This window comes from Canis aureus, chromosome 8, assembly GCF_053574225.1.
Source record: "Canis aureus isolate CA01 chromosome 8, VMU_Caureus_v.1.0, whole genome shotgun sequence".
Classification (NCBI taxonomy): Eukaryota; Metazoa; Chordata; class Mammalia; order Carnivora; family Canidae; genus Canis; species Canis aureus.
The window spans coordinates 23,089,805-23,106,854 of NC_135618.1; the positions used below are offsets into that span (position 1 = coordinate 23,089,805).

The window sequence follows — 17,050 nt, forward strand, 5'->3', positions numbered from 1 at the left end:
GTCATGAAGTATTAAGCTGAGCAATAAAAAGCACTGGTCCTGAAAAGTTTTGACTTTTGGGCTTCTGTCCGGCCCTTGCACGCCACCCCTTGGTCTTCAGAAGCCCTGGTGGCCTCGACGTCTTGGTATCCTCTGCTCTCTATCAAGACCTGTGGTAAGAGAAGAATCTGGTATAATCATTCTTGTCTTAGTATGAAGTTATTACTCAAATGCCCTCTCCCAAGGCCATTTGTATTTTGTTTTCCTTCAGTATGGACTAAAAGGCTTTTGTCTTTAGAAATCTGAGGTAGCACTGACCTCACTGCTGGATCAGCGAGGCATGGGAAGAAGGGCTTTTCGGGGGTCTTGGAAATCATTCCACTCACACTATTGAAGACCCTGCATATATCATCCTGTTAAGTTGACCATGTCCTCGAAAAGTGTACAATCCTTAACAGTGCTTCTCAAAACAGTACTAATAGTTGTTCACACACACACACACACACACACACACACACACACACACTGTGGGCCAGTCTGCAATATACTGATGAACAGTGTGATGCTCTGAGAGGGGTATAGAGAGAGCTATAGGTCTAAAACATAGCTAACCACAGGACATTTTCTTCCAGCAGCATCTGCAGGTCTGTAGTGGGCTAAATAATGCCCCTTTGCCCCCCAAAAGGTGCATCTACTGGAAACTCAGAATGTGACTTTAGGGGCGCCTGGGTGGCTGAGTCAGTTAAGCGTCTGTCTTTGGGTCAGGTCATGATCCCGGGGTCCTGGGATGGAGCCCCGCATGGGTTCTTTGCTCAGCAGGGAGTCTGCTTCACCCTCTCTCTGCAGCTCACCCTGCTCATGCTCACACTTGCTCTGTCTCTCTCTCTCTGTCAAATAAATAAATAAATACTTTTTAAAAATGTGACTTTAATTGAAATAAAGGTAGTTAAAGTAAGGATCTTAATGGGAATCATCCCAGACTGACTAGGGTAGGCTCTAAGCCCAGTGTAAGGGTGTCCTTATAGAAGACAAAAGAGAAGGCACATGGTGGCCCAGCAAAGATGGTCATGTGAAGACAGGGTCAGAGATTGAAATGATGCAGCCCCAAGCCAAGGGGCACTCGGAGCCAGCTGAAAAGAAAGATCTTCCTTTTCTAGAGTCTTCAGAGGAAGTGCGACCCTGCCAGCACCTTGATTTCAGACTTCTAGCCTCCAGAGCTATGAAAAAAACACATTTCTGTTGTGTTAGGCCATCAGATTTGTGGTGGTTTGTTGCAGCAGCCCCAGGAAACTAACGCAAGGCCCAGTGTCCCTCAGAACACACAAGAGGGATCCAGGCACACTTCCGATCAGTCTCCAGTCCCAGCAAAGAATTCTTCTAAGAGCTTTGTTCTTAGAACTGTCATCATTCATTGAAAAACCTACCAAGAGAAAAACCCTTTCTGCAGACTGGTGTGGACAAAGTGGCCTAGAGACAGCTACAAACATTTGGCAAGGAAATTACAAGGTATTTTGAGGTTGTTCATTGCAGGGCTCACCCTACACAAATACAGACACCAAGGAAATCAGAGAGCTGATTAATACCCAAAAAACATTGATATCTGACTACATGGAAATGGTGGGGCAAAGGAAAACAGATTAGATGGAGCAGAATTTGAAGACTCAGAAATTTGATTATTCTGCTTTGTATGGTCAACAGGCCTGTGGTTAAACTGGGTAAGTCTATGAAGGACCAGCCTCAATTTTGAAACCAAACATGAAAAAAACAATGTTGAGTGAAAAAAGGTTCTGACAACAGTAGGCCATATACCTCCAGTTTTTATAACATCCTTTTAGAGTGCAAACGAAGCTATACTATATAAGGTTTAGGGTAACGTGAGCTAAGTATGTTTAGGCAAGGGATGGGTAAACCAAATGCAGAACAGCAGCAGTTACCTCTGAGATTGAAGGTTTGACAGGGGTTGCGTTTGAGGAGGGACCTCAGGGTAATGTTCTAGTTCTTACGTTGCGTGGGAGGTTCAGGAGCATTCGTGCTATCATGTCTTATAACTTGGATATGTTACATTTATGACATACATGTATATAACACAGTTTTATCATGGAACATGTGATATATACAAAAGAATATATGAACATAAATAATGTAATGTAATCTATATAACCTTTTGTAATAAAAACAATTTTTTAACCAAACTGAAAGTCCCTTGGGGCTGGAAGAGAGCTGTTCCAAGGATCACATTTAGGAAGAGAGCCTGGTGGCGGTACTGTCCCTGTGTCTCATTTCCCCAAGAGGGTTTTCTCATTTGGTTCTCACTGCCCCCACCGTGCCCAGCCCCAAACTGTCGCCCCTGCTCTTAGGTCCTCTGCAGGACCAAGAGGACACAAGCCTGTCTCCTTCCAGTCCTTTGAGCACAACCAGGGCAGGGTAGCGGTCTCCAAAAGCTGTTCTACAAAGGGATAGCGAATGGGAAAGATACAAGCACAGAAAGACAAGCAGAAACGTGGTGTGGCACGCTGGCCCCTAAGTGGCTGACGCTCTCTGCCCTCAGACTCATCATACCCTCTCGCCTTCCCTTCCCTCGCTCATGTTCACCCTCCAGCAATACCCTGTTGCTTGGGGTTCTCTGTGCATTTCTGTATGTCCAGGCGTTCATCTGTGCTGTTTCTTCTGCCTAGAATGCCCTCCCCACCTTTCTCTGCCTCATCATCTCTTGCCCCTTACCACTCAGCTCAGACACCCTTCCCCACGAAGACTTCTGAGGACCATCACACTGGGCAGACCCACCACACATGGCTCATCACCAGCCCCGAGGTGAGCAAGACCTCCATGAAGGGACAAATATTCTTACTTGGCATCTGTGTCCACTGAGTAGACTCAAGTCCTGGCACAAAGCCAATGCTCAGCCAACCCTGGTCGGATGGAGATGGGCCAAAGATAAAGTTCCAAAGACCAGATTTCTGATCCAAAGATTTCAAGGAGAAAAGTAAGACTTTTCTGAGTCTCCAACCTCCTCACCCTGAAATTACCCCATCCCAGATCCAAAGGGCAGGGACTCTTTTGCACACACACCTTGCTTGGCTAACCACTGGTTAACCCTTATTCATAGCCAAATGGCTCCTCAGATCCCTCTTCTCTGTCCAATGCATCTTTGGCTATTCCTGGATCAATCGAAGTTCAAACCCAAGACCCCTTATATTCTCTATCTCATTTCTGGCTTCCAATCTGAAGGATGGTTCTTCCTGGCTGAGAGGAAAGATCACATGATAAAAGATCTGAACCCTCAGGCCTGAGGTGATTGTCCTGCCTCCTCTGGAGCCTCTAACCACCGATTGTCTTACAGGAGCCCTTATTCCTGGAACAGAAGGGGCTTTATCACATCCCACATCAGACTATTTTAACCATAGGGGTCAGTCTATGATTCAAAGCATGCTGGGAACTCAGCCACAGAGCTAGTAGGGTAGGGGAGGAAGCTTGAGGAAAGTGGGATGACGGGTGGGAAATCTGACCTTCTCCAGATGTTGGCTCCAAAGCCCAGCGTCAGTGAGATGCACAGCTGAGCTCAAGCTTGAGCCTGCACCTAAGAGACCTAACCCAAAGGGGTATAGTGGTCACACACTTGGAAACAAAGTGGGCAGAGTGGTTCTAAAAATAATTTTTTTTAATTTATTAATGAGAGACACAGAGAGAGAGGCAGAGACATAGGCAGAGGGAGAAGCAGGCTCCTGTGGGGACCCTGATGCAGGACTCGATCCCAGGACCCCAGGATCATGACCTGAACCAAAGGCAGACGTTCAACTGCTAAGCCATCCAGGCGCCCCAACCCGAGTGGCTCTAGTTGCATCTCCATCTGGCCAGATGGCGACAGGAGCGCAAGCCCAGCACTGCAGAAAGCAGCTAGAAGTTAAGGAAGTGCCGAAGCCTTTGCAGAGGTGCAGATATGAGCACAGGACGGACAGGCGTGGGAACCACGAGGGACTTAGGGGTAGAGGCGGCATGAAGAAGGGAGGATCTTCGACTCCTGTACAGAGGCGCAGGTACAGGTCTAGAGGAGCACCTGCGACCCAGAGGGGGTTGCAGAGACATCGAGGGGGACCAAAACTGTGAGAGCGTGGCACCCTGGCGAGGCCCACAGAGCTGCAGACAGAGCTGCCATTCCGAAGCCAAGCAGGGGGCTGGGTCTTGAATAAAGGCACAAGGTCAGGCTGAGCGCTCCGGTTGAGGGGTAGGGAGTGAAGAAGAACAGGCGAGTATGCTCAACACCAGGGCCTGCATACAGTCAGCGTCAGAGGCTCCCGGGAGGCGCCGGAGGCCGCAGGTGTCACGGTGGACTCTCTGGGTGTGAGATTGTGTGTAATGCTTCAAACACACACAAGTAGAGAAAATAATTTAATGAACCACCATGTATACTTCAGCAATTATCAGTTGATGGTCAATCTTGTTTCCCCCCACACCTCTACCCATTGCCCTTTGCCCTGGATTTTTAAAAATATTTTTAAATTTAAATTCAATTAATTAACATACAGTGTATTATTAGTTCCAGAGGCAGAGGTCAGTGATTCACCAGTCTTATCTAACACCCAGTGCTCATCACATCACGTGCCCTCCTCAATGCCCATCACCCAGTACCCCATCCCCCCACCCTCTCCCCTCTGGCGACCCTCAGTTTGTTTCCTATGATTAAGAGTCTATTATGGTTTGTCTCCTCCCTGATTTTGTCTTGTTCTATTTTTTCCTCTCTTCCCCTATGATCCTCTGTTTTGTTTAAATCCCACATATGAGTGAGATCATATGACAATTGTCTTTCTGTGATTGACTTATTTCACTTAGCGTAATATCCTCTAGTTCCATCCACGTCATTGCAAATGACAAGATTCCGGGTTTCTCTGATGGCTGAGTAATATTCCATTGTATGCATATGCCACGTCTTCTTCATCCATTCATCCATCCATCAATGGACATCTGGGCTCTTTCCATAGTTTAGCTAGTGTGGACATTGCTGCTATAAACATTAGGGTGCAGGTGCCCCTTCGGATCACTACATTTCTATCTTTGGGGTAGATACCGAGTAGTGCAATTGCTGGGTCATAGGGAAGCTCTATTTTCAACTTTTTGAGGAACCTCCATACTATTTTCCAGAGTGACTGCACCAGCTTGCATTCCCACCAGCAGTGTATGAGGGTCCCATTGCTCCGCATCCTCACCAACATCTGTTTCCTGACTTGTTCATTTTAGACATTCTGACTGGTGTGAGGTGTATCCCATTGTAGTTTTGATTTGTATTTTCCTAATGCCGAGTCATGTTGAGCATTTTTTCATGTGTCTGTTGGCCATTTGTTTGTCTTGTTTAGAGAAATGTCTGTTCATTTCTTCTGCCCATTTCTTAACTGGATTATTTTTTCTTTGGGTGTTGAGTTGGTTAAGTTCTTTATAGATCTTGGATACTAGCCCTTCATCTGATAAGACATTTGCAAATATCTTCTACCATCCTGTAGGTTGTCTTTTGGTTTTGTCAACCACTTCCCTTACTATGCAGAAGCTTTTTATCTTCATGAAATCCCAATAGTTCGTTTTTGCCTTTGTTTCCTTTGCCTTTGGAGACGTGTCTAACAAAAAGTTGCTGTATCCAAGGTCAAAGAGGTTGATGCCTATGGTCTTCTCTAGGATTCTGATGGACTCCAGTCTCACATTAGGTCTTTCATCCATTTTGAGTCTATTTTTGTGTATGGTGTAAGAAAATGATTGCCCTGGATTTTGTGAAGCAATCCCAGACAGCTGGCTATTTTGTAGAAGTTTCAGTATACAAATCTAAATGATAATGACTCTCCTTAAATTTGACACTAATGATATCAGACCCTCAAATTCCTTAATATAAACTACTTCAAATTATCAAATATCCAATCAGTCCTCTAAAAGGTCTTTCCTTTTATTTTTTCCAGTTGGTTTAATCTGGAGCTAACCAATGTCTTCTGTTATGTGTTAAAATACCTCCCAAGTCTCTTTTAATTTATAGGTTTCTCCTCTGTCTTTTTTTCCCATATAACCTTTGCTGCTGCTACTGTTGTGGATGATGTTAAAACTAGGTCATGTGTCTGGGACTCTCCCAATCTTGGTTTTGCTGATGGAATCCATGTGGTATCATTTGACTTGTTCCTCTGTTTCCTGTATTTCTTTTTTTTTTTAAGATTTTATTTATTTATTCATGAGAATACACAGAGAGGAGACAGAGAGAGAGGCAGAGACACAGGCAGAGGGAGAAGCAGGTTCCTTGAAGGGAGCCTGATGTGGGACTCGATCCTGGGTCTCCAGGATCATGCCCTGAGCTGTAGGCGGCGCTAAACTGCTGAGCCACCGGGGCTACCCCGTTTCCTGTATTTCTTATAAATTGGTAGATTCGTGCAGACTTTGCGGGTTGAGTACCTTACAAGTGGCAATGTGCACTCCACGGATGGAAGACTGATGTCTGATTGTCCCTTTGTTGTCATGTTTGGCAGACTATGATAACCTAAATTCTATAATTCCTTCTGCACTTATATAAGCCAGAATATTTCTATGAAGAGAAATGTTCTTTATTAGTTATGTGATTACCCTAAAGTATAGTTCATATAGAAGAGGCAGGATATGTGCTTCTTTTCCTTTCCTTAACCAGTTTTCAAAAATAATGAGTCTGACCCCTAGACACTTCTAAAGGCAATCAATGAGGCTTTATCATTTATTATTTATTTGTACTATCATAAATTTATTAATAGAAGCATGTTTGATGTGTTTCAAGGTGAGATATTTATAGATTTCTCAGGGTCTACCATAGACCCTGCATCCTTTAATGTAGACAGGCTAATTAGCTTGGGCAACTTGGTTATGCAATAGTTGAGGATTGCTGGACAGGCAAGGGGAGGGTTCCAAGTGAGTCTTGAAGGCCACAGTCATGTGATAAGTGAGTTGATGATTCGTGGGTCAGAGTAGGAACTGTTATCCTGATGAGAACTAGTTGGGTAGCTGGTCGGTCCATTGCTCCAATAAATGGATTTTTAGGAAATTCCTAAAACAAACGAAAAAGATATTTGGAGATATTTATTTGCCATGAGATCTGTCCAAGTAATAAAGGCTTATTTACTTCTTTCAGCCTTGAAATTTATCGCCATTAGGTCTTCAAATATTTCCCCCTCTCCATCTTTATATCACTGCTTTTCTGTCCTAGCTCTATCCTTGTTATTAATTAGGAAATTTAAAATAAGCTGCCTTATTTCCTTTTTTTTTCCAACCTTTTCCTGCTGCCTCTGGAGAGTTGCTGAAACTGCTCTTCCCATCACCAATTCCTCTTCAGCTGTACCTGTTCTACTACCTTCATCCCACGTTGTTAGTAAATAGCGCCAATGAACATTCATTCCAATCATATCGTTCATGCTCTGATACTTCTCCTTGGTTTCATGCCATCTTTCCTGACCCATGCTGCTCCAGCCCCCCCCCCGCCCCCCACCGCCGCGTTGGCAAGGAACCACTTTGAAAGGGCCTGGGTTCAACTCCGAGCTCTACAGCTTACTGGCTGTGTCTCATGGGGCGTGTCCCATCACGGCTGCCCCGTGCCTCAGTTTCCCTCATGGCTGCGCGGAGAGCAATGCCTTCAGCCTTGTTGCGGCCCGGGGTCGAGCGCTACCTGCCCGCGGCTGCAGGTCAGCGGCACTGCGGGGGGGAGGGGGGGGCTGGCGGTGACCGTGCGCCGCGCGGGCCGCAGGGGGGCTGGTTCACGGGGTCGCGGCGGGGTCGGGCTGCGCTTGGGGGGCGGGGGGGGGGGGACCCGGGCCTCCCCGGCGCGGGCGGTCGGGGCCAGGGCCGCACCCGCGGGGCAGCGACGGTCGGCGGCTCCGCGAGGCGGCGCTGCGCCCCTTCCCGGCCCGGCTCCCCCCGCGGGGCCCGCGTCCGCGCCAGTCCCGGCCCGGCCCAGCGCAGGATGCAGCGCCCCGGAGCCCCGGCCCCGGTGAGCCACCGCCGGGGGTGGGGGGGCCCGGGGGGCCCGGGGGGATGCTTCGGGCGACCTCCTGGCACGCCGCTGCCTTCCCCCGCCCGCGGCTAAAGCCCCCGCCCCGGCGCCCCCGAGTCCCGGGGCGCACCTGGAGGGGGGGAGGGGAGCGGGGACCCCACCTGGTGCCGGGGCGGAGGCTGGCTGCGCCGCGCAGGTGCACCTCCAGGTGAGGACTGCGCGCGGGGACCCCCCCCCCGCCCCGGGCCGCTGCGCACGGAGCAGGGGCTTCAGAGGCTCCGTGGAAAGCTTCGGGGAGCCACGCTCAAAAAAACAATTAATAAATACGTAAATAAATGGAAAAAGAAAAGTTACTTTGAGCAGCCTTCAGTATGTTTGGATTCGGGTTGGGACCCATATGATTATTTATCCTCTTTCCTCAACTCCCCACGTCCCCCACCTCACCCCACTCCCCCCCCCCCTTTTTTTTTTTTTGGTCTGGAAGGCTTCTGCAGAGAGAACCCCCCGGCCAAGGGAGTGGAGACCTCAGCTCTATAGGAAGTGCACGGATACGACCTGGCTGTACCTGTTCTTCCTCTTCTGGACTGGTCTGGTGAGTGTGGGTGCCTAGGAGGAAGAGAGCCTGCGTGGGTCCCGAAGTGACTGTGCCCAGGTGGGACTCGCGATCGTGGGGAGGCCCGGGCTGCAGGTGGTGCAGGGGCGCCGGGCTGTGCTACCGCGAGACGCGCCAGCCGATCCTCCGGAGCAAACCTCGGTCCTGGGTTGTGCCTCCCAGGGGACGTGGCTAAACTGGAGGGGCTGCCCATTGCTGCAGGCCCCGTTCTAGGGCGGCCTCCAGGAGGAAGTGGGAACCCCGTGGCAGGATTGTGTGGTCATCTGGGCTCACTGCCTGCAAGTTCGCTGGCCATCTCAGCCCCCAAACAAAATATTTGTCAACTGTTTGCTGTTCTTCTAATACAGGAAAATCTAGAGTGAGCCTAGAAATAAACTGCTCTCCCTTTAGCTGAACACATAACATACACACTGTCGGCGGCTGTATGTAGCAGCTGACAAGGAAACCAGCCTTGGGTGTAAACTCTCGAGTTAGGTAATGATTTTTTCCCCATTCTAGTTTCCAGCTGTGCGGGATTGCTGGTAGACCTCATCAGGCTGTGTCATTTTAGTCCCGTCCCTTTAGTCTCTTGGCAGCTAAATCTTGACACTTCGATACTTATTTTAGAGCTGTAGGTAACAGCAAAAGGAGCCCCACTCAGCTTCTTTAAAGATCAGATTCCTGCAGTCATCCGGTCTAGATTGAGGCATGCTATTTGCTGCAAGGTTAATGATTAATTTATAAAGCAGCATAAGAGCTGCCTCATAGTAATTAGCTTTGTTGCAAAGATTTCAATTTAAATAGACTCTAAAACACCATGTTTGTTCCTCTTTCCAAGTCCCTCTTTCTTTCGAAAGGCCTGAATTCACTTGTTCACTTTACCTACTGGTTTCTCATGACAGACATGGTTACAGGTACGGGGGAAGGTTGGGTCTTAAAGGTGAACTGAATGTTGTGCATTGTCATTCCCTGGTCCTCTGAGAGAGAGAGTGTGTACCTTCACCACCTCCTCCCTAACTGCTCACAGGTGGCTGCTGTTGCTCTCCCGGCCTCCTGTTGTGCAAATGCAGGGAGCATCGGGCCTGCAGGCACCGGGCAGCGTGGACCTCAGGCTGTTCATGTTCTTCAGGGATCTCCCCTGGCCCTTCCAGGCTTCAGACCTAGTACATCACGACCAAACCCTCAGCCCGACAGCCATGGGGGTGGGGGGTGGGGGGGGTGGGGAGATTTGTTGATGGCCCATCACAGTCTGAAGAATTATGAACCATCTGAGAGATGGCACACAGCTGGAAGCTGCTTTCTTTCTTTTTTATAAATTTATTTTTTATTGGTGTTCAATTTGCCAACATACAGAATAACACCCAGTGCTCAGCCCGTCAAGTGCCCACCTCAGTGCCCGTCACCCAGTCACCCCCACCCCCGACCCAGCTCCCCTTCCACCACCCCTAGTTCGTTTCTCAGAGTAGGAATCTTTCATGTTCTGTCTCCCTTTCTGATATTTCCCACTCATTTTCCTCCTTCTCCCTTTATTCCCTTTCACTATTTTTTATATTCCCCAAATAAATGAGACCATATAATGTTTGTCCTTCTCTGATTGTCTTATTTCACTCGGCATAATACCCTCCAGTTCCATCCACGTCGAAGCAATGGTGGGTATTTGTCGTTTCTAATGGCTGAGGAATATTCCATTGTATACATAGACCACATCTTCTTTATCCATTCATCTTTCGATGGACACCAAAGGCTCCTTCCACAGTTTGGCTATTGTGGACATTGGAAGCTGCTTTCAAATTACATGTCATTGCAGAATAATTTTGAAGGCTTCAGTGCCCGCCTTCTCTTTACTGTATTGCATTTGAGTAGCGAGAGTCCTTCAAGCTGACTGGCTTTTCCTATCTTCTGCAACATTTTTTAACCACAGATACTTCAGGGAGTATTTTCTGCCTCTGCTGCTCAGCTTCCTGGTCTTCTGACATCTTGACCTGTAACCAGGCACATGCTAGATGCGGTTATTGATGGTGCTGCCCTGACTTAGTGTTGGACAAAGGAGGTTTAGGGTTTAGGGTGAGGGGCCAGAATTATGGGCAAGTGCAGGCTACTGCAAAGACAAAGGGTGCTAGCCTTTGTTTATATCTGCCTAAGATACGCAGAACAGAATCTCTCAACTTCTGGACCATGTCTGGCTCTACTTACCTCTGCAGTATCCTTCCCTACCTGCCATCTCTTGTTCCTTTGTAAGACTTTTCTGGATCTTCCCTGGCACAGTTGATAGTGACCTCCTTGGTAGCCTCACCATACCTGGTATCCACTCATGTGTCACCCATCATATGGAATTCTAATTGTGTGTATGAAATCAGAACAGAGTTTGATAGTTTCAGGTAGTAGTAGTACGGCAGGGACTCAGTGTGAACCAAACCGCTCCTGCCCTAAAACTTCCACTCCTCCCACAAGCTTCCCAAAGGAGATAGTAACATAAAGAATGCTGATAAACAGAAAATGCCCCTTCATTATTAGCTCTCTGGTGAGCGGGGCGGCAGCACAGGATCCCTTCCCTCCAAGTCCAGACTCAGGCAGGATCTTCCCACATGACAAGCTGAGAGGGCAGGTCAGCGGCCTGCCAGCCATGTGGGTGCGCAGCCACCCACCCCGCAGTACAGGGTGAGTGAACTGCCCACCAGCAAAGGTGACACTCTCATCCTAAAATCTGACCATAAGCCTGAGGAGGTGCTGGGGAGGGACAGGGATAGAGAGCCTGCCCATCTTCTGGGCTGAGTTCCTTGAAGGCAAGCCCTGGGTCTAGTTCATTTTTACCCATAGTAACAGTCTCTGGTACACACCGGGCATTTCAAGACTGTTATTTTGATTCCTAAATTAGTAGTGAATGAGGAATATCTGCAACATATTGACTTTGGGACAACGTGCCTTTGGAACATGGGGTGTCATTACTATATTTTACTGAGTGGTGTTCCCTATCCTCACTCCTGGAATGATCCTGTCGGTACTAATCATTAAATGCTATGTGTTGTAAGCTGGGAAACTTGCGTTGCAGGAAGGTGCAGTCCCAGGGGATGGCCCATTAGCACATATAGTGCAACGGTCATCTGAGCTGAAATTTCAACAATTCCATATTCATGATGAAATTGGATAAAGGTGACTACAAGTGGCAAGGTATTATTGTCCAGAATTCCAGTTTCTTTATTTGTGCATCTGAAGCCCTTACCCCCAAATACTGTTTTCTCACTTGTTACGAGCAGTATTTCGGTTCACATCGACTGTGTTACCTCTGCCTCTGAGGGTCCAAGTCCCCTAAATATAAGACAAAAAGGAAAGAGGAAGAAGGGGAGGGGGAGGAGGAGAAAGGGACAGAGGGAGGGAGGGAAGGAGGGAAGGAAGGAAACTCAGGGAAAGAAGTAGCATAACCCTGGTGCCCTTAGATAAAGCAAGACCTTAGGGGGTGGGTGGGAGTGGGGTGAGGGGGAGTGGGGGCGTGGGGTGGAGGTTGGGGTGGGGGTATTTGAGTTGCCCTGGTGAAGTTAGGCCCAGAAGAAAAAAATGGCACTCTTGAGAAAGAGGGTAAGAAGTACGTGGAGGTAAGAACATGGCCAGAAATCTGGTCAACCCGTTAGAATGATGCTGCTACCTAACCCATTAAAACAAGTACGAAGGTAACAGCATCCTGCCTGATGGGACTTACTGGCATTGTCGCCGAAGGAGAGCAATACCATGATGCTGGGGAGATTTGCTTTCTACCTGGCTCGGCTTTACATCAACCTCTCCAGGGATGCGGGGCCCATGTCTTCAGCCCGCTGGCCAGGCCCTCATGTGCCACTTGGGTTTTGCCAGATGTTCATCACCGGCTACTCGGTGGCAGCGGGAGCCACGGCAAGACTTCTCTTTGGCTACGACAGCTTTGGGAACGTGTGTGGCAAGAAGAACTCCCCAGTAGAAGGGGCCCCTCTTTCGGGGCAGGACATGACCCTCAAAAAGTAAGTGTTCAAGTAAGTCCCCAATCTAGGGGGGCTATGCTGTATTTCAGAACTGTATAAATTAGCCATTTTGAGCCTAGGAACTGTTTTTCCGTTTAAAACTATCAGCCCATTTCATAAAGAGGGAGGCACGTGTGGGGTGGCCTGTGCTACTTTTCAGCTGTATGAGGATGGGCAGCATATTAACCTCTCTAAGTCAAGTTTTCATCTTTTCAACTGGTTATGATACCCACCTCACAAGGTTGGTTTAAGGATCCACTGAGAGGCTACATGAACTAAGGCTTAATATATGTTAGTCGCTACTATCGTTCTCTATACTGTATCCGGATCATGTTGTCAATTGTATGTTACCGATTGCACACCCACCCACAGTACTTTATCTATGTGGAAATGCCTGAATCCCAACTGGGATTTCTGGGGACCTGTGTCCCACTCCATCCCCAGTCTACACTCTCAACTATATGGCCCTGTGGTGTCACCACCCCCTACAACTCCAACATGGAAACAGAAAGGGGAAAGAAGAGATGGAAATCTCCTGAGGGGTGAGAGATCCTTGGCCATGATTTATCTAAGGTGGTGACTGCCTTTTAATAATTTTTGAGACTTGATGATTACAAACACACCCTAGGAGAGAAAACATGTGGATCTAAACAGGTCCTGAATATGAATTTGAAGTCACCAAATACAAATCTCAGACCAGGCCTTTTCTACCCCTGAATGTCATTCCTGAGGAGAGGGGCTTTGCCTTGCTGGACATGGACAGCCTGGAGGCATTTCCTCCTGCACTTGGGGGTCACATATAAAGAAGACAGAAGGAAGAAGAGAGGCTGCCCAAATGTAGCCATGCATGCGAAGAAATGGTTGTTCTTTTGGGATTGTAAAGTATATATTTTATTCTCAGTAACCAACAGGTAGAAGCAACCAGGTGTCCCATCAGCAGATGGATGGGTAGACATGATGTTGTATATATAAATAGCGGGAACTTATTCAGCCTTAAAAAGGAAGGACATTCTGACACAGGCTCCAGCATGAGTCAATCTTAAGGATATTATACTAAGTGATATAAGCCAGTCTCAAGGAAGAAAAATATTTTATGATTTCACTCTCTATACCTAGAGTAGTCATATTCACAAAGACAGCGGAATGGTGGTAGCCAGGGGCAGGGCAGTTGTTGCTTATAGGTATAGAGTTTGGGTTTTGCAAGGTGAAAAGAGCTCTGTGGGTGGGTGGTAGTGATGGTCCCACAGCAGTGGGAATATACTTAATGCCACTGCACTCTACACCTAAAATGGTTAAGGTGGTAAGAATGTTATAAATATTTTACCATAATTTTAAGAAATTAAATAGTGTGAATTTATCATATGTTGAAGAGAGCTGTCGTCCCATCTCCTATTACACCACCTCCATCTCTCCCAGCCTCCTCCTAGCACCCCCTCTCCAGGTCCCTCCCCTAGAGGACTGCCTACCTGGCAGCCTCCAGGGCTCTTCTGGGTTCCCCTAATCTTAGAAGCCTGGAGAGGTGTTGGGCATGGTCTGGGAGCCCCCACTGCTTGCCTGGCTCATGACCCCATTAATGGCAACAACCAGCTTTGTTCTCCCGCCCATCTAGCCAATGGCAGAACAGCTAGAGTGAGAAAGTCTCCTGAGTTTCCTGGCTCTCAACCTGAGAAGCAGGGGGAGGGGCAGGCTATTAATTCCCTGCCTCAGCTCCCCAGCTTTCCACTTCTCACTTCCCTGAGTTCAACTCTTGTCTGAAGTAGAGCTGAACACTTAGGTGCAGAGATGTCTTCCATGGACTTCATTGAGTAGTTTATGCACTGGCCTGCGCTAGCATTCCCTGGAGGTTGAATCAATCCCTTCTCTTCCTCAGTGATTTCCTCAGATCACTGCTTAGTGTTCTCTCCTAGGAAGTGCCGAATCTGGAAAAAGAGACATTTTATGAGATCTGAGCAAGGTTCCTACACTGCACCATCTCCATAGATAACCCCCAGTAGGCATAATACATGGTAAATTATGCTGAGGCATTTGGTTATAAGAGTTTGCCTTAATTATTCCCACATTCGATAACGTGGATTTTTTTAAGGCCCATAATTAAACCTAATGAGAGGAAATGCTCTAAGATACGCTTGTGTTTCATTGGTTTCCTAGACACGTGTTCTTTATGAATGCCTGCAACCTGGAAGTCAAGGATGTGAGGCTCAGTTCCACCATCCTCTGTGTGTCCAGCTGTCCTGAAGAGCAGCTTGATACCCTGGAAGAGGTCCAGCTCTTTGCAGACAACAATGGTAGGCACCGAGGGACGGGGCCTCGCTCTTCCCCCTCAGGCTGGGAACCACAGTGGGGTAACTGGTGCAGACCTAGATGAGACAACTTACCCAGGCACTGATTTCTCTGCAAACCTGGAAATTGTCCTTCCTTGTGGATACCTCTTCTTGCATGGAAAAGGCCATAAATGTTTTCTCCTGGGCTTGGGCGCTTTCATTCAGACTTATCTGGAGTTTATCTGAAACCCTAGCTGTTCTCTGCTCACTGCCAGGGAATGGTCTTCCATACAGAGCCTAGTGCAGACTGACATCTAGGGCCCAAAGGCAGGGTCACACAGAGGTCAGAGAGCTCTGCGCACACAGGCACATCCAGTCCTAGAGAAGGGCTGCCGGCTGTGGGCTGAAGTGCCAACAAGTATGTTCTTTCATGAAAATGTTGGGGCCCATGGATAATTGCAGTAATCATTAGTGTAACTGAAGTACCTTGCTCTGAGCCCCCTGTTGAAATTTACCTTATAAGGAGTAAACTAGCAGAGCAAAGTAAAAGAAATTCGAGGCAACCCACTGCAAATTTTATCTGCCTATGAAATGGTGTGCCAGATTTTGAAAAAATTATTGGCAAGGCTGTGTTAAAAATATCAAGCCTATGCAAAAAATCATCTTCAAAGACCTTCGAATGATTTTTTTGTGCCAATCACATGACTTTTAGTTTTGAATTGAGATTTAGGGGACAGAGAGAGAAAAAAAGGGACCTAATTTGACCTCAAATTGTATGCTTATGCTTTTTGACTTTAGGTCACCGATAGACCTATTTTCTAAATCTGAGTGATTTATTCCTTTTACTTCCCGGTTTGGGAAAAGAACTATGGTTTTCTTACTGGATCCCTACAAAAATGAGCACAATGTAGGAAGATGGTACAGTTTGTGTGTCGTCTTCTTCCAGGGTCCTTCCTGTGTGTTTATAGTTTGGATTCCATCAACTACACCCAGAACCCAAATGCAGACTCATTGTGCCCCAGCCTACCAGTTCCTCCAAGGTAAAAAGCTTTCATGTTTTTTTCTTGTCCATCAACAAAATTCATGGGGTATTTGACGTGCATCTGTTGCTCCTGCAGGTATGGTTGGAAGCACAAAGGAGGTATCTGGTAGAGCCCACAGTCTAGAAAAGGCCAGGAATAAACAAGGAGGGACTCTCTGCAACATATATAATGGACAATGGATTAGGAATCAGGCTACAGAGGGAGAAAAGTCAACAATGAAGATACATATAGTCATAAAAGGATGACACTTGAGCTAGCAGAATTAACATGTGAATTATTACCAATTGAGTGGTTTTATAAAGTAGTTGGTATGTATTTTTTTCTATTCCAACTATTTATTACAAAGGAGAAATTGTTTACTTTTGTTCTTTTATTACAACCAGACATTGTTAGTCTTTATAACTCTAGATATCTCCATAAGAAACAGACTCAAAACCAAGTGGCCACCACACACATCTTCCCAATGAGGACCGAAAACATGTCCTTCTCAAGGATTCTACTTGTGAACTCCTTCTAGCGTCCATCGTTCCTATCAACTAGTGTAGTACCTGGCACATAGGAGGCACCTCACAAATATCTGTAGAATAAAGCTATAGTGATGAAGCAGGAATTGTATGGCCATAGGAAGTGGCTCACATTTGAGCCATTGAGAATGTAACCAGGAAAATACAACTGCTAATCATTGCCACTGTCAGGATGCTGAGATGTTCTGCAGGAGGACTTGGATTTATTTTGTATTACCATTCTTTAAAGTTTGTAAATATGTTTACAATGAATGAGACTTTTGCAAAATCCCTGAGAAGTAATGATAATTCAAGTAGAATAAGGTATTATGTCAGCTGTCTCATATAGTGTTTATCAAACTCTTCTTGGTTGGACCCACAGTAAGAACTGTATTGCATCACCACCCAGTGCTGTGTACGTATACCTTCATACCTACTTAGGAGTATAAAACAGAAATAGAAATGTCACACAACAAGATTTCTCCTTACTGCATCTGATTTGTACTAATAGTTCCAACTCCATTTCACTTTTTTTTAAAACAGTAATTTATTTCATAAGCTAATGCATTTGTAAGTATAGCTTGAAAAATGCTGATCTAGCAGGTGCTTAAAACAAAACACTCGGGTAGATTGTAGTTACACAGGAGGGAGGAAAAATAGAGTTAACCATTCTCCTGGCATTCTTTTCTAAAATAAATACTTTGTGTGACA

At 46.9% G+C, this 17,050-nt stretch overlaps 1 protein-coding gene and 1 long non-coding RNA gene across 12 annotated transcripts in view; one reads left to right on the forward strand and one right to left on the reverse strand.

Moving 5' to 3' along the window:
* Positions 1–6,674: 6,674 nt before the first annotated feature.
* On the reverse strand, positions 6,675–8,967 carry LOC144318498 (uncharacterized). 2 transcript variants are annotated; one of them, XR_013384436.1, is made up of 3 exons: positions 8,116–8,966; positions 7,517–7,656; positions 6,675–7,015 (listed from the first exon to the last, which is right to left on the reverse strand). It is a non-coding gene; the product is annotated as an uncharacterized LOC144318498 (long non-coding RNA). The 2 variants fall into 2 exon arrangements; XR_013384437.1 differs by lacking the exon at positions 7,517–7,656 and having other exon boundaries at positions 8,510–8,967.
* Positions 7,627–17,050, forward strand: part of SLC44A3 (solute carrier family 44 member 3) — a 112,470-nt gene continuing 103,046 nt past the window's right edge. For 6 of the 10 annotated variants that reach the window (XR_013384432.1, XM_077905502.1, XM_077905503.1 and 3 more), the window contains exons 1-5: positions 7,871–7,951; positions 8,439–8,546; positions 12,390–12,532; positions 14,681–14,817; positions 15,740–15,833. Coding sequence is in view for 9 of the 10 variants with exons in the window: in XM_077905502.1 (XP_077761628.1) it covers positions 7,925–7,951; positions 8,439–8,546; positions 12,390–12,532; positions 14,681–14,817; positions 15,740–15,833 (509 nt within the window). In the remaining variant the exon portion in view is untranslated. Of the gene's footprint in view, positions 7,647–7,870; positions 7,952–8,059; positions 8,163–8,438; positions 8,607–11,595; positions 11,715–12,389; positions 12,533–14,680; positions 14,818–15,739; positions 15,834–17,050 lie in introns of those variants that run through there. The other 4 variants (XM_077905505.1, XM_077905506.1, XM_077905511.1 and 1 more) reach the window with 4 other exon arrangements.